Genomic DNA, 27674 nt, shown 5'->3' on the forward strand with positions numbered 1-27674 from the left:
GTGGGAAGGTGGGTATTGTTTAATTCGTCTTCAAAATCAGTTTTTTTGGTCACTCCTCCAGTGCCTCTTGTTTTCATTCTTCTATTTGGCTAATTCCCTTTTCTGATACGCCATATCAGGACATTTTACGTCCTCTTCGTTTTCCTTCCTCAACAATGTTATCACCTAACTTCCTTTTACCTTAAACACTGTTAAATGGATATTGTGGATACTGTCTTCCCGTCTGCATCACCCGCACTTCATCATATCAGTATCGCTTGCAACCCCTCCCTCCATCCTGCCTGCCACTTCCACCCAGCCATCCATCCTGTGCGTCTCTGCTGTCGCGCTTGATTTGTGACGCTGTGTTGTTGACATGATTGGTGTCCCTTAAGGGTGGGGATGACAGACTCCTTACCTGGCATCTCTGGCGGGGGGAAGAAATGGGAGTATGACAGACAGGTGGCGTCCAGAGGGCTGATGTTACATCGTTAGACGTTGATGAAGACGAGGACGATGATGACGATGGGGTGATGACAAAGGGGAGGCATGAGAATGGACAGGTGGCAGTGTGAGGGGGGTTTGGTTGTCAGCAACAGGAGACATGGGGTTAATACAGGCTTTCCCCACCGTTAGGGTCCCTCTGCTGCTTAAGTGGGGCTCCCCTGAAAAATTAATGGTTAAACTACAATGACTGTCAATAGTACTCGTTGAAATCTAAAAATAAACAAACAAGTATCGGCGGCTGTTGGACAGAGAATGGAGGGAGCCAGCAAACCAAACGTCTGAGAAATAAAATGACTCAAACTGAAAGTGCTGACCTGGGAGGTAAATATCTTAGCTTAGCATACAGAATGAAAGCAGTTAGTCTGGCACGCTTGTAATTCAAAAACAGCTAACCAAAACTTCTAGTGCTCACAAATGAACACATATCTTGTTTGTTGGAGATTGGTGCTCCCTGGTGATGCCATCCACTCTCCCTCCCTCCTGGCACCATGGAAAACTACCATATGTCAGTGTGATGAGTTACTTTGAGACAGACATCAGGTATATGGCCAAACAAAGCATGTTGCTCAACACTATTTGACAAGTGGGGTCTATCTATGCTTGAATTACTTAGCAGCTCAAAATGTGACAGCTAGCATTGATGCCTTTTGCTTGTAAAGTTGGAATCAGCTGAATACGGTCGAGTTCTTGTGCCTCTTCCAGCGAACGTTAAAAAACAGTGCCACCGCACCACAGCAGTTGTACTGTTGTCTCATTGGCTGCTGAACAAATGTTATGCCTTAGCTAGCTCTCTCTGTTTGAGGAAACAGTTAGAGCATCTAAATCCTCCTAAAACCAAGTGTTAATTAGTGCACTTTATAGATGTGGTAAGCACATTTTTGAACTTTGGAGAAAGCCAGGCATGCCATTTACCTCTGCTTTCTGTCTTTATGCTAAGCTGGGCTAACCATCCTGACTCTTAAGGCAAGGTCAAGTCAGCGGTATCAGTCCTCTTTTTCCAAAATATGAAAGTATGCATTTAAATAATACTTTGTAATACTAAAGGAGTGACTATTCTTCATTCCAGAGATGCTTGGAATTTTAATGGAGCTGATTAGCAGTGCTGAATGGGAGGTCACTTGTAATATTTGCGGTACACATACTTAATTTGTTTTTCAAAGAGTCAACATGCTTTGTCTTTATTATACAAGTCATAAGCATAACCACTATTATCACAACATGAATATGTAACAACTAGGGTCTTGGGTGGTGTCTTAGCACTGAGTGGGTCACCTGCCAATAACGGAAAGTAGGTTGGGTATGCCTGTGTTGACATGGAGGGTTAACAGACATCAATAGTAATTAGAGAAGCTGTGTTAAATGGACACAGGGACACAGCAGCAGTGCACAGATGCTCACTCAAATCTTGACGACACACATTTGTTCATATGGCACATCTTTGCAGACAGAATGAGTCAAAGTTAGAGGCACATCAGACGTCTGCTTGGTGTTTAAGACACACTGACAGACAGACAGACAGACAGACAGACAGACAGACACACACACACACACACACACACACACACACAGAGCGGTGATTGAAACAGGTGTGTAGTTGTGTGAACACGCTCTCTCTAATCTTTCTTTCTTTTCGCCCACCGTTTCTTCCCTGTTTCTGTCCTGTGTAGTTTATGTGTGCGAGACGGAAAATGAATAGAGGAGAGCAATATTGAGGGAGAGTCCTCGAGCAGCGTAGAGAACAGAGAAGTTACGATTGGAGGGGGACAGCTTCAAGAACAGCATGATCAAAGGCAGCGAGCGCGTGACCATTTGGCTGCGGGTCGTCAGCCACACTGATCTCAATTCACATCAAAGTCGATTGGTCTATAGGCCTCTCTCTTTTGGTGGTGCAATGTTAACACTTAGCCCTAGGGGTGTGTTATTGGTAATGGGGTGCATGAGGTCAGAGGGATGTAGGTTTTCGACAGAGGGAGAGCCTCTCTGCTGCAAACCAGTGGACTGTTAACAGAGCCCGGAGCACTGGCCAAGTCAAGTAATGTGGGGTAATGTTGGCGCTCCAGTGTCATTTATCCTCCAAAGACATGAACAACATAGCCTGGATCAAACCTGGGCTCACTCATTAGCCACATGACTGCTTAAATTCTTCAGTTCGCAGTAGAAGCAGTGTTTTCCTTTGAGGATAGAGGTGTCAAGCGAACATCACAGGAATTAACGATTTCTGGACCGGATGCTGCTAGCTGAGTTTCCATCTGACCACATGGGTAATACAGGACCTCACTGCTATGATTACATTTTAAATTGGCCAAAGGGCAAATACAGGAAAAAATATCTAATATGCTGATCATAACAAAAGTAATTCCAGCAAAAATACATTTTTTTTGTTGCGAGTTTCGAAGGTTAAATGTGTCTCGCCGTCTGTATACTGAACAAATACACAGAGACAATCTAAGTATGCATTGAGGCTATGCAGGGTTTAGCGAGTAATGATCTAAGATGAAGACAGAAACATTATTGATCAGGTGGAATTCATCAACACAACCCATTAGTCAAGAAATGTGTGGCTCATGAGTGATTCATAGGGCTGTATCCAGGCTATTAGTAATGGCAAAAAATGCACAATGTTGCAGGCATTGGATGACCAGTTGCTGGCACAGAGGCATAAAAAGCAAAACAACACAATGCAACAATCGTCAGTTACCCTCTGAGTGGTGCGAAAGGATGAGGAGGTTGACGCAAGACGCCCCAGCTCCGGAGCCGAAGATGGTGATCCTCTCTGGGTCTCCGCCGAAGTGGCCAATGTTCTCATTGAGCCAACGCAGGGCCTGAATCTGGTCCAGCAGGCCATAGTTTCCTTTAGCAGACTGATCGCCGGTACTGAGGAAGCCTGGGTATTCGTACAAACAAAGATGGATGTAGGAGGAAGGTGAGGGGGGTATTTAAGAGAGAATGGGGTAGGGATAAGGACAGGTGGGAAAAGAGAGAAAGCAAATGAGGATATAGAGAAAGAAGGGATGCAGAGAGGATAAAGAGAAGAGAGACGAGATGACGTTAGTATCAGTACCTTTAGTATTTAGTACCTGTCAGGCAAATGTTCCCTACTTTGGTCTGTAAATCAGCTTCTGACTGAGGGAGAATTGCGTGACTGCAGAGAGGAAGCGCGTGTGTGTGTGTGTGTGTGTGTTTGAGTGTGTGTGCAACACCATCATTCATCAACAAAGAGTGACAGACAGTACACAGAGGAAGCAAAGGGAGCGCGAGACGAGATTGCTTTTCCAGCTCCTCTTTTCATGACTCTGTCTAATGGCGATGAGCAGGGACTTGTACACAGAGCCGCTTACAGTACTCCAAGAAATACAGGTTACAAGTCATGACACATCATGCTTGTACAATGTTTTTCTTTTTTTTTTGACAACCGTCCTTCGTCTATATTGTCACGGACACGAAATTTTTAGAAGAAATTGTCTCTCTAACAGCAGGAAACTTTACCTACAGCAGACATCTTGACTTGTCACAGCGGGAAAAGTGTTACTAATAACATTAAGGATGGCTCTGTTCTATTCAAGCATCCCAGTAAACCAAGGCAGTGTGACAGTGAGCCAGCATGCACAATACCCTGAAACGGAAACTCAGCCATCGTTCATTTCATTATTTACACTTGTGCTTTTCCTCCTGTGACATGCCAACAAAAATGTAGAATAATCCGTATGATGCACATGCTTAATTTGCATATGTCATGTGGACTTGACTCTGAGCGTCTGCACATGCAGCACTGTGTGTACATCAATTATTTGTGCAATCTCGCCGGTTTTTCACTGTAATGATTGCTGTTTTATGTGTTTAAGAGTGACAGGAAATGCTGTTTGCAAATCAAATTTCTATTGTGGAACAATGAAGTACTGAATAGTCCTCAAAGCTTCTCTGTAAGACAATTGTTCATTCATCAGAGCATTGTAATAATAGCTCACCCTTTCTGTTGTGAGCTGACATTTGCCTCCCATGATTACTGTTGAGTATCTTCGATTGTTCCACCAAAGACCTAAATCTTTTCTATTTAAGTGCCCATTAACTGGCAGCCTCTCAGATCCTAATGGGACTCCTAATTAAAGCTTTATTAAAGGCAGGTGCACGGGAAAGGTCATCCATTAAGCCTATACAGTAGAGGTTAAACACTCGCATACGCTAGATGCTGGGATCTGTTGTGAGTCTGCTAAAGCTGAATGTAAATAAACAATACTTAGTTAACTGCACAAAGAAACAGCCAACTTTTTAACATAAATGCGCAAGTAAACTGCAGTGACAAGCGTTAGTCTGGCTCACTGGCAACAATGGATGGAATGAATATGTAGAGGATGTAACTGTGGCATCACAGCGAGAACATGTGAATTGATTGGACATGGCGATTAGCGATAAAGCTAGCTGTTAACATTACGCAATTAATGACATTTCCCATATGATGCTAGTCAGCAACAACATACAGCAGGAAAAACAGGAGGTACGGCTCCACACTGAAACGCGGTTATGAAACTGGAAAACTTCTTTACCACTGCAGTTGTTTGCCAACTGCTGCAAAGAGCTTTTTCTGCACAGGGAGCGGCAGCAGATCATTGGCAGATAATTGAAACTGGCCAATGGCGAGAAAAGGAATGTGAATTTTGTTTTGGGCATATTGTCTAAGCACTCTTTTGCACATTAGACTGAATTTACATTTGAGCAGAAAAGACCACTGTCTGCCTGCAATATGCTGCACTTTAAGGACTTATTACTCAAGTTCACAACATTAGTCATTCACTTCTCTCTTCATCCTGCAAGTGCAACCGAAATCGATCTTTTTTATCACCTCCAGTGATTCATAAAAACAGGGATCGAAGCATTGTCAGTGGGCACATCGCTGGCTTTGGTGCTGCTCTATAGACACCACAAACACAAAAAATAAGCTGCATGTTTACGTGCATAAGCCAAGCACAAACAAGAGGTAAATAAGCTGCCTAATGCCCTACTGTAATCACCATGGTATATTAAACATAACCAATTATGCTCATGAGGTCATTAACTGAGTTAATTAATACAATACATAGCAATACTTCCACGTCAGCGCAGTTTCTTGTGCAAAACATGGGAGCAGTGTCCATATGAAGTTCAGATATTCACATGTTACAAAAATGTGCATTGTGCTGGTCCAACATCAAAATACTAAATCTACTGAGCCCAGAGCCAGCAGACATCCGAATGTTATCTTGTTACAGCTAAAGCTGTTGTCTTTTCTGCACCTTCACGCTGCGTCCATCTGACTGTGAGTCAGTGTACAACAGCGGGCCACTTCACCCGTCCTCCTCTTCCTCTATAATCTGATAAAAGGCCTGAAAAAACAGAGGAGCCGGTTAAAACGCCGCAATGCAAGATGAAAGTGCGGCTCTGCATGAATAGCCTTTAAAATGGCTGTGGTAAGGAATGGTGGTTGAGAGAGAGAGAGAGAGAGAGAGAGAGAGAGAGAGAGAGAGAGAAAGAGAGAGAGAGAGAGAGAGCAAAGGAAAAGGAGGGAAGGATAGTGGGTGTTCTGTGAGTCCCGGATAGAGGCACAGTGTTTCATCCTGCCTCCAAGACACCAGGGGTTGGCACACACACGCGCACACACACACACATCCATACAGATATATACACACTCACAGGGACACTGATCAAAGGCTGACACTACAGAGAAGAGTGCCTCCTTTTCTCTCCATCTCCCTCTCTCTTCTGCACTCACTCACAGACCCACACAGCACATATAGATGTGAGCAGACACAGACAGGGAGGAATAATGCAAATACGTACAGTGCGTACTCTCATTCTCCTCTCTCCCAATCGCACATGTAAACAGGGCACACATGCGCACACACAAAGCCTGTGCATAATCATTCAAACATGCTAGCGCCCACACACACAAATGGCGCACGACCATTTTTATGTGTATTCTGAGCAAACACACAAACTCGTTTGTGCATCACTCTTGCAGTCACAATGAAGCAGCAATGAGCCTTTCATGTGCCATCAGGGAGCTGTGAGATAATGCTAACAGAACCCAACACAGGCTTTCTGTGTGTATGCAGCCATATGTATCATAATGATCTGTGTGTGTACGCAGAGGTGCATGCATCTGTGACTGTGAATGGAACCATACATGTGATTAGGATTTGTGTGTGGATGACAAACAGTGCTTCTACCACACTATATCCCATGTGAATTCATTGTTAGAGGTTGACATGGGTACCAGCGTGTGTGTGTGTGTGAGCGCGCTCCTGGCAGCACAATCATTATTGTCTATCAGAGGAGTGTGCGCGTCCTCCAGAGAAATGAACAGATGTGGGCGGCTCGAAGCGTCTGAATAATGTATAGGACACACACATTTTCTACACGACACACACATACACACCTCAGATTGCGCCCAGTTCTTTCCAAGGTGACGAAAGCCACCTGCCTGTTCGATAGGCTGCACGTTTCCGAACAGTGTCTAAGTGTATTATTCCAATTACAGCAGCGTACCTGCTGTTTATGCTGGTGCCGCCAAACTGGACCGTGCTATCATCCTGCCGCCGCGCTAAATGCTTTGCCTTTTCCAGAGGGTCACGCCGAATGACGCAAGCGAGGGGAAGAAGGATATGAAAGTGGGAGGAAAGGGGAAATGAGAAACATCCCCCCCCCCCCCCCCTTTTTTTTTTTCAGCAAGCTTAAAAAGAGCCTTTTTTCCACAAACACCACTCTGGCTTAGACACAGAGATTGGCCTTGGGTGATTTGCTCCGCACTTCTCCCTCTTTCTTATTGTGCTCTTTCTCTCTCTAAAGTTGTTATTACTATTGCCTGGCTGTGACAACCAAATTATCTGTGAAATTATTCTGATTTTATGCCTTCATACTGGGCAGGACCCCTCTCAGTGTGTGTGTGTGTGTGGTGTGGCGGGGTGGGGGGTGGATATGTCTAATGTAAAGCCTTCCCTGAGCTGAAAAACAATGGCATTTTGAGATGTGAACAATCAGCCGTATGAAGGGGAGACCTGTTTGGTGTCAGTAGCAGTCAGCACCTCCTCCTAATCTCCTTCTCTCTTGCCATTTCTCATTTACTGTTTTTTAAAAAATGACTGTCCTGCTCTTTTTCTCTCTCCCTAACTTCCACATCCTCTTTTCATCTATTTCTTTCTGTGACTTTGACCTTGTGTTTGGCAGAGAAAAGAGCAGCGTGTTATTGATTGATCTTTGAAGTGTCCATTCAATGGGCACTGCATTACATTCTGTAATGACCTCTTTAAACAGGCCCAGTCATTGTTAGTGGCGGAGTCCGCGATTCCCGCAAAAGGTTCAAAAAGGATTCCCAGGAAACACTGTATGCATGTAATCCAGCGTTACAGCTCATCGGTATTAGCCTCACTGTTCACTCTCCTAATGCTGAATTAGAGCTGCATTAACTTAATGCTCATGCTAACCTAACATTTCCTACTGCCGCTGTTTCACATTAAAAGCGTTCAACTGGAGAAACATGGGGTGGCTTTTATTGTGAAGCAGTCACTTAAAAACTCATCACCAAACTCTTTGTCAGCATGATTTGCTGTGTTTTATTTGAGACAAAGTAGCTGTAAAATTGCTGTGACCACCAGTCACTGCAAGTGTAGCCAAAATCAACCAGGACAGCAGGAGAAAATGCTTATGCGTCAACTTTTGAATGGTCAAATATTCTTCAAGTTTTTGGACGATTTCCTCGCTCTCTCTTTTACTGGTTTTCCTTTTCATGGATGCTCCTTCATTCACTCTTCATTCCTTTATCTCCCTGGTCCCCTGTGGTTCAATCCTTGCATCTTTCAGGGATTGGCTTGGAGCTGAGGCTGCTAGCTTCTGAACGTGTGTGATTGAACGTTAGTGGGTGGACTCTCTTTCAAGCCTTGTCACTCTGTCCCGCTCCCTTTAATGAAGTCGCAGGGCCAATTTTGTGTGTATGTGCATGTGTGTGCTCACGTCAGTATGTTTTGATCTTGTCTCAAGTTGTGTGTTGCCATGCTGTACGCTCTGTTTGTGTGGCACATCAACACAGAGATACGGCAATAGCAAGAGAGAAAATGTGTGTGTGCGGATGGAGGCTGGTGTAAGCGAAACCAGGCCAGCTCCCAGCAGAGTACGACCGCGTGTACACAAGCATTTGTCGGAGCTTCAGTCTGCACATGCATGTGTGTATGTGTGCTTAGCACGGAGGAGTGTGACTGCTCTCGTTTTTGTCACGGGCCAGTCCAAGTTTGTCAGAGGGATGCAGTGGAACACACACACACTCGTACTGAGAGGGAGGGTGACAGAAAGGTAGAAGGATGAGAGGGGCTGACAGAGACAGAATGAGTCACAAAGGGACAACCAGTGAGAGGAAGTGAGATGATACATGGTCAGGTGTGTGTGTGTGTGTGTGTGTCCACAGGGACAAGAAGAAGGACCTGTATATATTTCACTCTCCTTCTTTAACTAGAGTCTTTATGGAGTGGCTGTGTGTGTCTATCGATCAGGTTTTGTTGCCCTGTGAACACTTTTACAGCCCCAAGGAACAATAGCTCACCAGCCTGATCACACTCCTACCATGAGCCTTTTCATGTGTGTGCGTGTGTGCTCCGAATTGCAAAGCCTTCACCTCCCCTGTCTCCTTTTTAGTATTTCCCTCATCTCTTCCTCAGCCTCCTTCCTTCCCTCCACTCTGGTTTATCCATCATTTGGCTCCCTTGGGTGTTGCTGTCCTGGGGGCTTCTATCCAGTCAGAGGGTAATGGCGGGTGAAATAGGGGTACTGGGGGTCAGATAGGACACAATGTATGGCCTAATGTGGGTGTGTGGATAGCACACGGTAATTGTTTTAAGTCGTTGCTGTGATTGAAACCAAATGAAGACTGAAACCCCCTCCTGTGAAGCTTTTATAAGATGAGTTATTACAACAGTATGTGTGCTGTGTCTTACCCGTAAGACTCAATACCATCAGTTTAGTCCACAAGCTAGAGGTCTCGTTAGTGAGGTAGTGACACGACAAAGTGAATGTTGGCGCAAGTGAAAACACAAGTGAACAGAAATCATTTTCAGTGTGTATTTTCCCTCACTTTGCTTGTATTTGTTGTTGAAAAGGTTTGTGAACTAAGGAAAAATCATTATGTGAAAGAGCAGAAGTCAAAATAAAAAAACATGTTCAGAAGCTGAAGATTCCTGAAGAGGTCCCTGAAAACCTTATTACAAGCTGTGTGGTCCAACAGTATTACAGTGTTCTTCCAACATGAGTTTCATGCCAGATTAACAGCAGTTAATCTTCATCTGTGGCTGCGTGAGGATCCCTGGTGTCCCCTTCGCTCTACACCAGCCTCCCTCAAAAGCATTCTCACAAGGTGCAAAGTCATCCTCACCCAAGGACATCACATGCAGCGTCAGAACCAAGTCATTAAGAGCCTCACCTGTACCCTGAAAAACAAACAAGCTGAAACCCAGCTTCCTACCACCAGCAGCATCCAACTCCCGAGGAACAACTACCTTGTCATGAGGGAGCTAAATTAACCAAGAGCAGCTTCACACCACCAAAGCAAGGCCACCTACACTTGACACCTACGCTTTACAGTTGAAAGCAGCCAGTGACTCAGATTTCCTCTGGAGACTGCTACCACCACCCTAAGGCCTGATTTGATGATCTAGTCCGCTTGTCTCAAAGAAGTTTTCATCATCAATCTCACTGTGCCCTGGGAGGACTCAGTGGGTGAGGCTTACGAGCAAAAACACCTACGCTGTGGCCAGCTAGCTGCTGTGGCACATCATGAGGGCTGGAACTCTGCAGTCTGCCCTGTGAAGGTGGGGTGCAGAGAATTCATGGCAGCGTCTGCCACCATATTGCTCAGAGACCTGGGATTCTGAGGCCAGAGCCTGCGCTTAGCCATCAAAGCTGCGCCGGAGGCAGCAGAGAGAAGCGGCCAGTGGCTTTGGATGAAGAGGCAAGACCCCTGCTGGGCCAGGATGACAAGGGGGGGTGTTTATGGGATGCCAGATTTCACTGTTGAGCCTTCCAGAGGCTTCATGATAAGGAAGGAGGGCGCACACTTGAAGACTCCTCATCATCAGCAGGAAGACGTTTTTTTTTATGTTTTACTTACATTACCAGCACCGCCAATCAAATCAGATCCAACCACATCCACACAGTCCAACGATGGTAGATCAGCCAAGGTTTTGAGGGTTAAACTTTGGATAAATAACATCTAAGAATGCTTGTCTTCCAAAGCTTCACTTTGATTGTTGTATATTTCAGTCTTGAATGTCTAATGCTGCAGAGGATTTGAAACCAGGTTTTCAGGAGTCTTAAAGATGCACTTCACTGATTTAGTATTGCACAATGGGGGACTTGGGGGACAAAATTGAAGCAGCAGAAGCTGAGGCAGCCTGACAAGCTCCAAAACGCTGGATACGTCAAGTCAAGTCAATAAAAAACGGTGACAGAAAGGTCTCCTGCAAAACCCCCCCTGTAGAATCCAAACACAAGCTGAAATAGCTCGAGTTGGTGTCGCGTCCAAAACAAATAAAATATCCAAAAAGTGCCAAAATCAGCTCCACAAAACCAGTATCCTGGTCCAACCCTACAATAAACTGTTTATACAATGCTCCTCCTGAGCAAGGGTGGGGGTGGGGGAAAAGAGGAGATGAAGGGGGGGGGGGGGGGGGGGGACTGAGAGAGGAAAACAAGTGCTAATGAATCCCCAAACTGCTGTCCATGCCTGCTCCAGCAGCAGCAGCAGCAGCTGTGTGGTGGTCAGGATTTACCGAGCAAAACAAACAAATAGCAAAAATAAATAGATAAACACTCATTGTGCATCTGTAGGGGTGTGTGAAAGTGGGTGCATGTGCCTCGGAGTGTGCACGTCTGCATACGGATCTGTTATTTGTACATTCATCTGCAGATGTTGGCCCGTGAGTCTCACCGCGAATGCATGCGTGCGCCATCGTCTTCGCCTTCCACAGCCGCGAGTGGAATGAATGGCTGTTGTGTCTGTGCATCTCTGAGGCTAAAAGTAGACCTCTGCTATTCCACTACGCGCTGGCAAAATGCTGCAATACTTCAAACAGAGCCCATGCTGGGTTGGCCTAGATACTGTAACTCCTCCTCACGCAGCACTTGTTTGCATGGCACTGAATATATCCGGCATGGTGGAGTTTAGCTGAGCATGGGTTTTGTTCAGCTGGCACTGCTTTATTGGCATCATTTTATTTGACCATTTCTCGCTGTTCACTGCATTACTAACAACTCTCAGTTTGCAACTTTAAAAACGTGATAATGAAGTGTGGCTCTACCGTTCTCTATTATGGTTCCCTTACAAATCAGTATCTTTTAAAAGTTTGAAAGTTTTTTCTTTCTGTGCTGCAGAGACAGGACTGGCTAAACTGGGCTTTTATTGAACAGAACGTCTCAGTCTTACAGGTTTCAAATCAGAACATGCTCGATGAAAGAGGCCGCTCCATTAGAAAAGCCTTTGGATTCATTATTCAGCTGCTAACCTCGCTGTCAACTCACAGGGTCGGCCTCACGCTGGGAGAGCGTCTGCGGCGAGATGCTCGTCTCTCTGCTGCATGATTGATACTAAACCTCAACTCTGCTAACGCACCACCTCTGTATATGCATCGTTCTCTCTCTCTCTCTCTCACACACACACACACACAGTTTTCCCCTTCCATGGCAGTGTAATTAAAATATGCAAATGATATGATAAAACGCATTTCACTCTGACGCTGACAGTGTCAGTTATGTCAAATGCCTTCAGTCCTGGAAGGTTGTTGTCAGATAAGGCACATCAAAAGTGTGGATGATATGGGCCCGTGTGGCTTTGTGTGTGTGACAAAGACAATTCTCAGCTTTATCTTCAGCGCGTAAAGAAACCAATCTGACTCACGCCTTGGAAGTGTGTGGAGGGCAACTTCTCAAATCCCTCTCATCCAACACACAAGCTGCTCCCCCATCACACTAAGCAAAGCTTTCCATTATTTTGACCTTCCACTTGCATGTATACTGGATAAGCAACTTAAATAAACAGTGTTCTGGAGAAATTGTGCACAAATTGCACTAAAAACTAAAAACATACTTGGACTGTGAAAGGCCCCATCACAGTGACAGGATGACACATGGTGATGACACAGAGCAGTGGAGTAGCCAAAGGCTGCTGGCCTCTCATCTACTATTTCAGAATGCGATAAAAGGCTGGTCAGGTACTATGAGCAACTGGGGCCAGGGACCGACACAAACTAAACTCATCAGCAGAGAATTCAAGGATAAACTAATAAAAGCGTCTTCGTGTCCTCCCTGCCAGCAGACTACAATGGAAAGAACTGAACAATCTGCGGGGTGAACAGGCACAAAGAGAAAGCACCTGTCAGGCAGCAGTACGTCGTGTACGGTGATAGGCAGCGTGTATCTCTTCCTGCAATTTTCCACCACTCTCTCTCTCTGTTATCTGTCCCTCGCCACCTCTCTTCTCTCCAATTCAGGCAGCTGTGCCCGGACAAGGCCGTGTATTAATGGAACTTTTTGTGTGCGTCCCAGTGCCGTATACAGTACAGTGGTATCTCCGGGATTGTCCCTGAGCCGCTGACATCACAACTCTGGTAACAAGCCAGTGGAGTAGATTTCATCTCCTCTCCTCTTCCTTCAGCTCACTGTCATCGTTCCTTTCTCCCTGGGCCTGACTCAACAGTACGGCTGCATGAGCCGCAGCGCGTCACCCGACAAATGATGTGCTGCGCTCAAAAGAAAATTCAATTCACGATGCTGAACGTAATGACACGAGCTTTCACTAAAAATAAAGATGCCTTTGTCAAAACAGCGTCTCAAATCACTGAAAAGAGTTTCAAATGGGAAGAGCCTTCAGACGGCTGCCAAAGCACGGCTCTTGTAACACTGTAATTAGCTTGACTGATTGCTAGTTGCGGTTAGCTTTGCTGTTTACATCGTGAACGTATCTGGGATCACCTTCTACTTAAAGCTGCTAGCTGGTCCCAGCTTTCAAAAAAGATTTTTTTTTTGTGTCTTATTTCATTATTGGTCAAAATGGCCAAAATTAAAATAATGCATCATTATATATATGCAATGTTTAAGTCAGATAACAGTCAACAAGCACAATGGATCCACATGTAATTCTGCTCATACAGCCTAACATTTCAGCATTTAATCATCTCAAGTTCTCTAAACTCCAACATAAGATCTGTTTTTTGAATATGTGGAAGTTTCATCACTTCAGATGTGTGATTAGTATCAGGCAGTCAGTCAGTGTATTGGAAAAGTCGAACTCGGCCAGAACATCTCGTGTGACCTTCAATTTTGACTGTGCCCACAGCACCAAAATCACAGTGCAGTCTGCGCTATCGGGGCTTGATGATATCTCTGCAAACTCTGAGATGCCTCCTTCATGTTTATGCTTCTCAGCCTCCTCTAATCTTATTGGATATGCTCCAAAGGTCAGCAGCAAACAGGGTTTAGGCTCATGCTTTGAACTTGTGAGCGCAGCGAAGAGTCACACAACCTGAGAGGCGGGTAGCTCGGCTGTGCTTTCTCCACAGTAAAACAATGGCTCAAGATGGTGCTGAGATCACACACTGTTCCTGCGTTAGAGAGGGAGAGCTGATAGAGAGAAGAAATGACAGAAGTAAGATGTAGAGTCAAAGAAGTGTGTATAGAGTGTGTAGTTAAAGTACCGTAGTGAAATAGAGTGAGACAGATAGAGAAAGAGTGGGAGAGAGAAGTAAAAGTCATTGTGTATGTGTGTGTACCGTGAATCTACAGGCGGACTGATACGCCTGCTGAGGCCTTGATGAATAATTCATACAACATAAATAGAAGCAAGGCAACCTGGAAACCAGTCAATGTGTAACATTTTCTTTACAACACGTTTTATGGTTGTGTACAGCAGAAATGTCCATTATTCAAAACATTCATCAAAAACCAAGCGATGAAGTCTTTAAGTTTAGCGGACCATAAAAGTAGCAAATTAACAAAAACGCGCTCACAGATTCCACTCTGCCGCACTCGAGGTTTTGACAATTATTTACACTTCAGCACAGAGCAGAGGGATTAAATCTTCTGACCCGTCCAAAGTCACAGTTTGGCCGATCAATTTGCTTTTTTTCTGCCTCGTGGAGGTTTTGCCAGCAAAGATTGGCAGTGACATTGCCTCTGCAGGACTAGCACATGAATGAAGATTGTCAATGAGCATCATCTCTTCTGCTGGCAGAGAAACTGCTGCACTTTGAATGTACACGGACATTCAGCCAACCTGCGACTTCTCGGAGCGCGGATGCTTCCTGCATCCGGGATGGGCCAAGTTTTGTTCGAAACACAGCGGGGCCAACGGGGAAAACCAGAAAAAGGAGCTCGCAATTCTTCTGTTTTCCTCTGCTCGCTTCCTCACAACCTTTGCTTTCTTCTTCTTAACCCCCACCTCACCACCCCGACCAAATCCATCAGACTTTTAAGCGAGCCGCAGTCTATCACTCTCCCACAGCATGGGACTATTAGACTTATCTTAGCCAGAGTTGCTCCTAATTTGGCAGCCTCAGAGCAGTGGGAGTAGTGTGTTGAAAGTTATCAGAGCTAGGCCAGCTCCCTATTTGGCAGGCAGAGGGGCAGTGCCACCAATGTCTGTCTGCCAGGTTGATTAATAAGTAGTGGCAGAGCGGCTACGCTAACAGACTGGCCTGCCTGGCCGCTTCCACAGCTCTGCTAAATTAATGCCACACAAACACACAGGAGGTGTGTTTACTCACACAACTACACACGCCGGTACTCCTTCGCTCTCTCACACTTATTCTCTCCCTCATCCACGCGTGTACTCACACAAACACACACACTCAAAACCACAAGCAATAATGCAGCACAATGCGGGTTTGCCGATAACTCAGAACAGACATATCGAGTTGTAAATTAGCATAAACATGAGGGAACAATGCACATATACACACACCTGTAAAACTGCCTCTTCCCTGTCACCTCTTTCAGCAGCGAGGCGTTTGAGTGGCAGCTCATCAGAGCACTGTTATCGCATTATTGTGAACGCACCATTTCTCTTAAGCAGAGCAGGCAGCCTGGCATAACAGAGTACTTCCTGCTTTTGTTGCCATTAGTCGCCTGCAACATGACAGAGGAGCGACACAAGCACATGCAGAGCGTAACATATAAGAAGGATGTATGTGAAATGAAGCTGTTGAGAACACTTGGCTGGTTTGTTTGCGCTTGTTTTTGTCGCCTGTGATGACATTGGTTTGTCTGTTCATTTGTCTGTTGGTTTATCCATTCATCTGTGACATGCGATAGCTCCGATGCCACCGGGTGAATGAAACTTGGAGGAATGACGCGTTTCAGCACCGTGTTACAACATTCAAAAAACATTACATATCAAAGAAACTTGACATATTGGTAAATGACTGGCGACTGCAGAGGAGCAGAGCATTCATTTTCAGGAAGACACGCTCACGGTTGCCTTTTTCCATTTCCTTTTGGGTTTCATTCATGCTGTCATCACAGCACCATCTATATACAAATCATGTAATGTTATATGATATCATTTAAAGCCCCCCCCCCACTCAAAGCTATGTTTTGTTTATTGTTACTTCTGTTAGAAGTGGAGCTTCACTGTGCAGAATGATGGATGTGCAGAGTTTCTCTGTGCTCGCCTTGAATCTCACTTTGACATGGACGCACATGTGTACAGTGATAATGGACGTTTCAGTGAAGTAGGAGACATCTTGCGTCCAGCCAAGTTTTCAATGAGAGCCAATTAATGTAATTTCATGATTTCATTAAATCAGTTATTACATTAAAGGGAATTAAAGCTGCTCTGCGTGAACTATTAGTGCCTGTTGTTGACATAACAAAAGGTAAGCACTGTCAGATGCCTCTTTCCTCCTCTTTCTACTCTCATCTGCTGCTACTGAAGGAGCAGCTGGAGGTCTTTTTTCTCCACTCCCACTGTGGGCGTTCAGTGTGTGTGTGTGCATTTATGTGTGTATATCAATGGTAGTATTTCCATAAGCTACAGGTGTGAGCAGTGGTGGGTCCCTGTCAAGGTGTTGGCTTGGGGACTAAGAGGGAGCAAAACACGGGCAGGTGGGCTCACACACGGTGGGATGCACAGATATTCACTTATTCATGGACACAGCATGAGGCAGTGTGGAGTACAAACACACACATAACACCAAAACACTGCCTCGCTAACACTGACGGCCACATTCCTGGGCTTGGCCACATGGAGTGTGTGTGCGTGCCTTTTTTTCATTTGGTGTGTGTGTGTGTGTGTGTGTGTGTGTGTGTGTGTGTGTGTGTGTGTGTGTGTGTGTGTGCGTGCCACTCAGCTGAAGCCCCTGAGACGGCTGTAAATCTTGACACACATACCTATGCTGTTTTCTCTGTTCTCCCAGTGGTGAAAGATGAGTGCTCTCTTACTGACCTTGTGTGTGTATCAGGGAGAAAGTTGTTTGACATTGGCTACCCACGATTCCTTGCTGCGACAGGAGAGCCGCATCAACCCATCCCCGGCTGTTGTCAAGCACACCGTTGCCTGGCAACTGGCCAAAGGTGGCACATCACAGGGGATGGCCAGACAGACGAAGTCCTGTCTCTTCATTTGTCTGCTCTTTCTCGTCTCATTCATTCCTGTCCTGTTCCTTCTAGTCCTGTATACCCGTTAAAATGGAACATCTGCAGCTGTAGACCTGTCTGACAGGGCTTCACCGGTGAAGAGTTCCACAGGAAACTAAATTACAAACTTTTAAAAGTGAATCCAGAGCTTCAAACATTTAATATAACTAACAAAACATGAAAAGCAAGACATCCTGCACTGGTATGGATTCTGACCTTGCTGCTGTTCTCTCCTGTATTTGTACACTACTCTCCAATTATCCCTCCTCGCTTCCTCCTTTTGTCATTCATAATCTTTTTCTCTCTCTTCCCTTTCAAACACAATCCTCCCCAACCTGTTTCATGCTCTACTTCCCTTTCCTCTCCCCTTTCACAACCCAAACACTCTTGTGACGGGTCTGCTGTGCAGAAAAGAGCAGACAGAAGCCGGGTTTGCATTTAACTACTGTTACTCCAATCAGGATGTGAGAAATTAGAATATGGTGAGTGGAAGTGACATATTTTAATAGCATTGCTTTATTGTAAAAAATACTTTTCAAGCTGGGTTGAGGCGTATCTATCCATTATGAGCTAGAGAATTTTAATATCAAAGGATAATAAAAATATGAAGCTGGAATGCTAAAAACAAAATGATATTTAGGTGGTTTAATAAAAAGGTGGCCTATAAATAAAAAATGTGAAATTACTCTAAAAATACATTAAACCTTATTTCTATTATATACAAGAAATCTCGTATATGAATGTTTCACTTTCTACATTATTGTTTTCCCTCATAAACAAGATAATGTATCTCAAGGCATTTCCTGGTAAAATAAAAACAATATAATTGTTTACAACTTTTGCCTCATTTGTAACATCTATAAAGTGCTAAATAAATGTGCAACAGGTGTATTAAAACATATGGAAAGATAATGATGAATAATTGTGACACTGTGATCACCGTCCTCTTTAAACCCTCCCCTGTTTCCTTGCTTCCTTCTCACCCTTCCTTCTTCCTTCTCCTTTCCTTGTTTCTTCCCCATCCTTCTCTCTTCTCTCCCTGTCTTTCTCTCCACATCCTGCAGACTTGCCTCTCTGGATGCCTGGCTGTGTTTGCGCTGAGGGCAGCACTTTGTCATGTCCCTCATACATATGCAGCACACACTCCAGGTAAGATGAGGGGGGAGAGGGAGGGAGGGAGAGAGAGAGAGAGAGAGAGAGAGAGAGAGAGAGAGAGAGAGAGAGAGAGAGAGAGAGAGAAGAGAAAGAAAACTGAATTGGGGTAATGAGGAGATGGAGAGGTAATGGAGGAAACATGGAAAGGAAAGGCACAGAGGAAGAAGGAGATGGGAGGATATATGGAGATGGAGAGCAAACATTTGACTGGGACTAAGAAATAACAGGGAGCGAGAGCAAGATGGAGTGGACAGGAGTCAAAGCCATTAACCTGCAGGCTTGGTGCTGTGTGTGTGTGTGTGTGTGTGTGTGTGTGTGTGTGTGTGTGTGTGTGTGTGTGTGTGGTTGGTAGGTGGATGGAGACATAGCTCTATCCCTGGGCCAGACCAGCCAGGTCTCTTGTCGACCCAAGCCCCTCCCGTGCTCTCCACCAACCAAGATGGATGACTGGCAGCTCTGGCTAATCACGCGCTCCGCTGGCTGGGACATATGCACCTGAGGCCAATGGACACATGCAACTGTACCAGGTAATATACAAGCCTGTGGACAAGTGTGCACCATTCTGTACCATTCTAAAGCAAACCTACAGTGCTTGTTGTTAGTATATGCACTAATGTGTTCTAATGTGTTGAGACAGTAATGAATTCACGCATGTAGGCCACTGCTAAGCACGCTAACGTTTGCAGCGCCATGAAGTACAGTATGTGCACTGGCAGATGTCCAGTTGTGGTGTCTGTTAAGGCGTGGACACACATTAGAGAGAGAGTGTGTGGTGTTGCACTGAAAAGAGAAGAAGAAGAAGAAAAAGAAGAAGAAACAAAAGTAGCAACTTTCTCACCTTCTTACTACAGAACAATAGTCATTATGTGTGGGGTGTCTGGGTTTTAGTAATACTAACGTCTGTTCCTAGCTTTATTTGCAGCAGAAAGTCCAGCAGAAGCAGAATTAATGCAAACACTCAGACTAAACGCGCCGGCTGCTCTCCAAATATATCCACTAACACTTACAGTGCACACTTGTCCCTTTCTCCCACTACCACAGAATAATATTGAGCTTGCTACTGATGGATCTGTGCAGAGAGTTTCCAGAAGAGGCTGATTTCCCTTCTCCTCCTCGTCCTCCTCCTCCCTCTTCCTCTCATCCGTGCAGATGAGAGATTTAAAGTCCCTCCATCCGTCTCTTATTTCAACATGTCAAAACTTGGAGTTATTAGTCTGCTAATTACCTCTCAGAATCCCTCATTTACCCCCAGAATCCAATCACTCTCTGATTATAATGAGAAAATTATGATAGACCGCATTAAAGATAGAATATGGGATTGATTGGTCCGCAACGAGACCGGGGGCGAGAAAAGAGCGGGAGAAGTGGAGGGGATGGAAACAGAGGCAGGGACAGAACATTTCTGAAATAAAGGAGGGAAGGGAGACAGAGATGGGGACGCTGAATGACAAAAGGAAGTAAGACTGACCAGAGAAGAAGAACTGAGAGAAAACACTTAACATGGAGATGTACCTTTAATCTTATACCATAGTATTTAGCGAATGAACACGATTGAAGAAACAGAAATAATCCCTAAAAACATTCACCAATCATCATTATCCTTCTTAATAATATGCCTATGGAAAACGAGCTAAACCAAGAGACAATGCAGAGCGTATATAGTATATATATATATATATATATGTGTGTGTGTGTGTGTGTGTGTGTGTGTGTGGGTTTGATAGAGTGTCTGTGCTCAAGCCTTGGGACTGAATGGCAGCAAATTGGTTGTGGTGATTTAATCGTAGCTTGTAATTATAGAAAGTTTATTCACACGGCCTTTTATCCTGGCCATTGGCAGGGCTTACACATTTACCATATTCATGAGGAGGGTGGGGGCTACATGTACGCACGCACGCACACACAAAAGAGACCCACTAAATACACATAACCTGTCTGTATCTGATGGTCCCAGGCTAATGTTTCAGCAGCTGAATAACAGCCATAACCACACGCTCGCGTGCACATGCACACCTTTCTCCCTGATGCTATAGATTTCCCATACAGTAATGAAAGTTTGCTACATCTAAATTCTATAATTCACACTTTAAATGTGTCTGTGTGTGCAAATATGCAAGGCTGGAATGATATTAGCACGGTGTGTCTCTACAATGGGTGCAGGGATGAAGATTACGGTTTGTAATAGCCGCTTGGAGGAAATTAATCATGTTTTAATGACAGTGTCCACGTTAGGGAAGGCGAGGTTGGTACGGCGGAAATTGACGAAGGAGGTGCTGGCAGTGTTAATGGAAAAGGAGGCTTAGAAGGTGTGTGTGTGTGTGTGTGTGTGAGCCGGACAAAAGCATCTGAAATATATGTATGTTTTCAGCCCTGAATCATACAAAAAAAAAGCGTGACGACACTGTGAGGTGTTCCCTGTTTAAGCTGTGAGCTCACCCGCTGGAGACAATACACACAATCTGCACATCGATCTCCCTCTCGCCATCCTGCTGAAGTCACCATGTTAACAGCAGCTGATAATGACGGGCCCCCTGCTTTCCGTCTCCCGCTCCATACCTCCTTTCCTCCCTCGCGCAGCCTCTATCACTCTCCCCTCGCCTCCCCATCTTACGATAAGCGAATCTTGAGCACATCTTGACTGCGTTGGGGGAGAAAAAAAAAAACGAGAAAAACCTGCTGCCGTGGACGTGCTGCCAAACGCAGGGTGGGGATGGAAGTGAGACAACATTGAGATAACACTGGGGAGGTGTGAATGCAGTGTGTGTCGTTTTTTTTTTTTTTTTTTTGGGCACGGGTGGGCGGCGGAGGTGGAAATGCTGGGTACTTGTCCGAACAAAAGGCTTTGTGCTCTCATTGTTTTCCTGGCAGGGCAAACGGGGTGTCTGTGGAAAGGCCGATAAGAGCAAAAAAAAGCATGATTCCATTAAATAATATCCCTCTCCGACCGGAACCGGAGGTGGTATGTGTGTGTCTACGTATGCATGTTTGTGTATGTGTGACAGAGATGAGAGCATTAAGCCATCTTAATACTGCTGTTTTCTTTGGGGACTTGGTACCAACACAATGTACATCCACATTTCCATTAGCACATAAGCAGGATTAGGTGTTGTGTGGATGGTATGTCAGTGCAGATAAGATGTCTTGACTGGCATGTTTCATAGGATTACAGTGTATGCTAGCGTCAACCTTGCTTAGATAACCAACCGCTGCCGCCTTGCCAAAACATTACAGTGTGTGAAGTTTGTTCTAAATCCACACAATAGGGCTCCAATTACAAACAACGGGCCAAAATGATTGCAATGTGTGATAGATGCTATTTATTTTTTATTTCCTGCCCGCAAAATGATTTCCGGTGCTGGAACAGTTACGCTCAGTGTCACCCTGTGGGGGAAAAGATCAGATGGCTATTCGGCACTACGGCTGTTGAAATTGGCCCGTGCCGCAACGGCTATCAGCAGCAGATAACCACAATGATTAAGATGCTAATGATAGGCCGGCCGTCTGTGGGCTGTGGCCTGTGACAACACCCGTTAATCTTGTGCACCGCCAGACAAGCGTCCTTAATCCGCAACAGGTTGGGATGAAACATTTCCTGTGTTGTGGCCTGACACTGTAGCCAAGAGTGATGACCTCACTGTATGGATTGCTTCACCAGGGTGTCCTGTGATGTTGGACAGAGTGTGCTAAAAGGAGGCCGAGGCTGCTGAGCCGACGAAAGGATGCAGTCGATGCGCCATTAGACTTGCTAATTGTTTTTGTATCCAGGCCCACGTTATACAACCAGCAGAGGAGCACAGAAGATCACACTTTAAACAACGTGACTGTCTTTGTTTTTTGTGTGTGGCCGTTGTGTCTCAAGCCGAGGTGATGAAAAGGCTTCTGTAGAGCACGGCTGGAAATTACAATGCCTATTAGCGCGTATTCACTCACTCTGGAAGTGCTCATGTTTTATTGAATCATGCTAAATTGAGTGTGCTTTTGACTGTGATCAATAGAAAGAAGACCCTTTAATGTGAAGCTGAAAACAGATATCTACAAAGTAATTACCCACTTCATGGTGTAGGTTTTGCAGCAGCGCTGACTCAAAAAAGAATCTTCCGGATATACTCGCATTGATACCACAATTAACCAAAACCCCTTAACTACACACACATGATCTCGCTGAACTAACTATGAGGCTTCTAAAAACAATCAGCACCACTGATGATTTGGGAAAGGAGGTGAGTACAAACATGGATTTTGATAATCAGATCACCTTGTAGAAATCTATCTTCTGTTGATCAGTGTGAAAAAAGCCATTTCTAATCTACTTTGATTCAATGTTTTAATACAATAAAACATGAAAACTGCCAAAAAGGGCTGAGTACTGCTTAGACTCTGTAACAAAGTGACTTTATTCTCTCATGTTTATCCCTTTCAAAGATGAATAACATCTTGGTCCGGGCAAGATGGACTAGATAAAGCGACATGCAACAGCACAGAGGCCCTCAAAGTGCTAATTGCATTTGTCGATCCGACTTGCCGACTCATTCCTAGCCTCCGATCTGTCAGCGGGGGCCGATGGGGAGTAAAGGGGTTCTTAGGTGTTGTTTTATTAATGACAACAACACATAACAACATGCTTGGCTCTCAGGAGGGAGAGACAGAGAGAGGTGATCAGGATGCGAGGCCGGCGAACAAGCAAAGTGAAATAAGGAGAACGCGCCGGTTAATGAGAGGACCTGCCATGGTGGGGAAAAAAAAAACGCTTTTAGAGTGAAAGAGCTTAGAGGAGGAAACATGGCGGTGTCTCGTTAAGAGAAGCGTCATCAGGTTCACTTAGAACAGAAGGAGACGGGCCGGCGCTGAACGCTGTCAACTCCACACTCACTTGGGATTGGAGCGTTTGGTCGGCAAAACAAAGTGTTTCAGACGCGGCACATCAGAGTGTTACACTGGACTGGGACTTAATTAGGTAAACATTCTGACCTGAAAAGGCTCTTCTACGATGTCAGCTCGGGGAAACATTCACGCCGGTGTTGTTGCAGCTTGTTCGAGAGCATTTTCTCTTTTCAGCGCTCCAAAACGTCTCCAACCTGAGAGGAACTCGGAGAGACTCGTCTGTAGGTGGTTTTTCCATGATACCATTTGTCAAGTCAGGCAGCACTGCTTGGGGTGACTCGAGGTAACCTAGTGTCTGGCCGCGGCTGATAGTGATGAAATTTTGACCGATAGTTCGGGCTGTTTCCCAGTGGTGGAATGTAACTTAGTACATTTACTCAAGCATTGTGCTTGAGTACAAATCTGAGCTACTCGAGTGTTTTCTTTTAATACCGCTTTCTATTTCGACTTTACCACAATTCAGGGGGAAATACTGTACTTTTTACTCCACTATAGCTTTACTTACGAGTTACTTTAAAATATAAGATTCTTATACACAAATAATTTTTATTACAAAATATTAAACCACCCAACAGTATGGAAAAATCGAGTTTAAACTACTAATCATTAGCTTGTCTTATTATAAAAAAAATGACTGTTTTGTTTTTTTGATACATACTTTTACTTAAGTACCATTCTCAAAGCAGTACCACAACAATGCTCAATTCCTTAAGCACTTGCCTATCCCAGCCTGACCTGCCTCTGCTCTCTGCCCTCATTACGAGGCAGTCACGTTGTCAGGGAACACACAAAGACGCACACACACACACACACACACACACACACACACACACACACACACACACACACACACACACAGGCAAAATGTCAAACACACACTGCTCGTCATTGGTGAATTGTCGGGGACAAAGTAGAGCACTTTGCCTCACTTTTGTTGATTACACCTCTTTCCTATATTCACTCCCCTGAAAGCGGGTCTCTGCGATGCTATTTTGCCAGTGAACGAGCGAGCCAGTCACCTGGAGAAAGACGGAGGGAAGAGAGGAAGAGGGAGAGAGAGAGAACGTGCACGTCACATGCCACTCAACCAGCCAGTCAGTGGAAACTTTTTATTAATTCATCAATCCACATTCTGAAATGAATCAGTGGGCAAGGCTGAGGGGCAAACAAATTCCACTCTCTCAGCAATATTATTATGATTACTAATAATGTGGGATAATTATAGCTATATACCGCTATATATCTCCACCCCTCCAGCACCTCCCACCCCTTCCCCCCACTCACTGCTCATACCAGTAGAGACCTGAATTAATAAATGGAAAATTAAAACCCGGTGCTTCCGTAGGCGATGTCAACAGCTCACGAGTTTGCCAGGTCTCTCTGCCGCCTGGCTGGATCGACAGTGGCAGCAGCTTCGCCCTGTTCATCCGGGGCCTGATTCATAATTAATGGAGGTTATAATTGCGAGGCGAGAGCATGAGAGACAGACAGCGAGTGAGAGAGAGCGAGAAAGAGATGGGAGCAATAATGAAAATTAAAAAACACACACGCACACACACGCATGCATGCACAGCTGACATTTTACACAGCTTTCATTTAGCCATCCTTCCATTTCTTGTGTCATTAACATTTGCACACACGTGCACATAAACATGCACACACAGCGTTCAGCGAGTGGCTAATGAAATCACTGTCCTCTGCTCCTCTGTTTGAAGGTCTCTTAAGCAGCGGGTGAGGAGGTCAGCCGCCAAGTGCAAAGTTTAAACTTTGTTCTCAAACAGAAGCTAAACACAAAATCTGCAACTCATTTCACTGTCTAGGAGAAGAGACCTTTGCAGCCCTGATAGGAAGTGATTTTTAAGGATTTTGTTCCTTCCATGAATAACCATTCATGAGAGGGATATTATTATCTCATGACGTTGGATGCAGGATGTGATATTAGCCTAACTACACTGCATCAACTCTGACAACAGCTGTTCTTTTAAAGCCGTAAGTGGACCTCTAATCTATACAGAGTGACTACGACTGCGAGGGTTTGTTGAGTTTATTATGATCCATTAGCTGTTACCGTGAAGGTAAGCAGAGGGGCCTGAACACCATATCCTCATGATGACACGTGCATAGTTGTATGATCACCCCAAAATGATATGATTTGGAAAAAAAAACGAGTATAACCAGAGTGACATCCAAGTAACTTCTGTGTTATTTTGCCTTGCTCTGCTGCTGAACAGGGGTCAACCCCTGTGCAGCTGCTGTATTTATGTCCCTTCATTCGTGAAGATTGGTGATTGCGGTGAACAGAACATGCCTTTGCTGGATGTGTGTTGCCAAAAAGTGGAAACACACACATGATTACTGAGCTTTTCTTCAACTTCCTTAGTGTTGTCTTTACCAGGAGCAATCTGTGACGACGGGAGAAAACACAAGCAGCCAATCACGGTTGCTGCTCCACAGCTGCTGTAGCTCTGATATGTAGTCACGTTTGAGGTGGCACACATCAGTTATGGTGTTGCCACATAGCCTGTGCACATACCCAGCTAAGGTATGGCTTAACACCTAAATGCAGAAGTAGAAATGCATCTTCAGACCTTCAAGGAGCTCATTGTTTGAAGCGTAGCATAGCCTTTACCTTTTAACTTTAAAGGTTATAGAGTGGAATAATAAATCCTATTAAACTTAATATATCAGCTTTTTAAAGATACATTCTACAAATACAAAAGAAAAAAAGAAAATCCACAAACACCGTGATCTCAAAAGAATATGCCACTGCTGTGAAAACATGTAAAGACAAGAACAGTGGAGGATCAGTTAATTATCACCACTAGAGAGTCTAGTCTCAACAATAAAGTAACCTTTGTTTTCTTTGACTTTGCCGTCTTTGCTCTCCCTGAAAGCAATTGAAGGTGGAGACATGGAGGACTTTGGTGAGGATATGAATTAGAGGGATTCATAATTCATTAGCAACCTTGAGTGGGGGAGACGGAGGTGGTGAGAGAATGAGAGAAAGGAGGACAGAGTGAGGGTGGAGGAGTGGAGAGGGGCCAGAGGACACTGATTCCCATCATGTTAGGGTCAGCTGAACACGAACGTGACTCAGACATGGCTAGTTTAGTTCACATCACAGCCTTGTCTTTGTGATTAGAAGTCACAGTGGAACAAGGAGCCAGTGGTAGGGATGTAGATAGGATGTGTGTGGGAGATGCAGTCTGAGCGCTCTGTGCGGTGACACAGATTGAGTGCCTCTCTGTGATTCCAAGACAAGGTAATCAGCAGGTACACATAATTGGGTCAATCTTTCCTCTTTATTGCACCCACTCTTAGTATGGATGGCTGAACTTTGATTAAGAAGCACTCGGAGGCATGTCTCTGCCCTTCGAGTAAAACAGGAAAACTCGGAGCTGTCAGATTCTTTCCATTCCACAGCCATAAGCTGTATTATCACTGGTGTGTAAGGGGTTACAGTGTAGCATGCATGACATGGCGGTGCTGAGATGGCTACGGATGTGAAGCCTGAAACAACTATGACTGGCCAGCGTGGGGCTGCTTGGGTTTCCTTCAACAAGTTTCCAATGTTGGTGGACATTGGAGGTTGACAGTGGACACCATATCAAGCAAGGTGCCAGGAATTACCCAAAAACGAACTGTCCTGGTGCGTATGTAGAAGGTTATCTTATGTGACATTTCATAACAAACTGACCACAAATACAGGTGTATATTCACTTCTTTCCCTTCAAATTATGTCAGGCACATCCTCATAAAACAAAGAAAATGGTTATCTATCTACAAATTTACCTCAAAGGGTTTTACAATCTGTACATCAGGCCTCAGAGTCTTCAAGTTCTTGACACACTGGCAATCTGTTATCATTTTCCCCATCCTTTCACTTACTGCTTTGAAATGTATTTGGTGCAAGTAATGAGTTACACACACAAAGGTTGAGTGATTGATGGGTGGACAGATTGGCTAGTACATGCATTTGGGAAAGGAGTGTCTGAGCATTCATTTACTGTCAACAACAACTGAACCAAGCCGAATATAAAACCTGTGTGCCATCTCGGCTCATTCCCCCGAGTGGCCTGCAGAGAGACAGAGAGCTGGCGGAAGATATGACACTCCTTTGTATTCTTTGACGAGTGTCTGGAGCGGTTATCTTCCGTCCTCCTGCCCCTCTTCTCTCCCCTTCCCCACAGATCGATCTTTCCCCTGGGACACCTGAGGCAATCAGGAGGTGTTGATTGGTCTCCCTCCCGCTTGCCTGATCCGTCCTTTCCATTCTCGTCAACTCTGATACTTCCCATACACTTTCTGGCTCTCCAACTCTCCTACTCCCATTGCCGTCCCACATCAACCCTCTCCCCTCTTTCCCTTTGCAATCACTCACTGATAACTCACTCCAATGGTCCCGTCTCTTTCTTTACCCCTTTACTGTCTGGTCTCTCATGGTCCTCAAGGACCATTTAGCAACATTGACACAAAGCAGAGAGCTCCTTAGAAGTGCTGCTGTTCCTCCA

At 44.9% G+C, this 27674-nt stretch overlaps 1 protein-coding gene across 2 annotated transcripts in view; it reads right to left on the reverse strand.

The window, feature by feature from the left end:
• nlgn2a (neuroligin 2a) overlaps positions 1 to 27674 on the reverse strand; it is a 158141-nt gene that overhangs the window by 9175 nt on the left and 121292 nt on the right. For both annotated transcript variants that reach the window (XM_076724698.1, XM_076724697.1), the window contains one exon: positions 3185 to 3370. In XM_076724698.1, coding sequence (XP_076580813.1) covers positions 3185 to 3370 — 186 coding nt within the window. The remainder of the gene's footprint in view (positions 1 to 3184; positions 3371 to 27674) is intronic.

This window comes from Chaetodon auriga, chromosome 24 (genome assembly GCF_051107435.1).
Source record: "Chaetodon auriga isolate fChaAug3 chromosome 24, fChaAug3.hap1, whole genome shotgun sequence".
NCBI classification, from domain to species: domain Eukaryota; kingdom Metazoa; phylum Chordata; class Actinopteri; order Chaetodontiformes; family Chaetodontidae; genus Chaetodon; species Chaetodon auriga.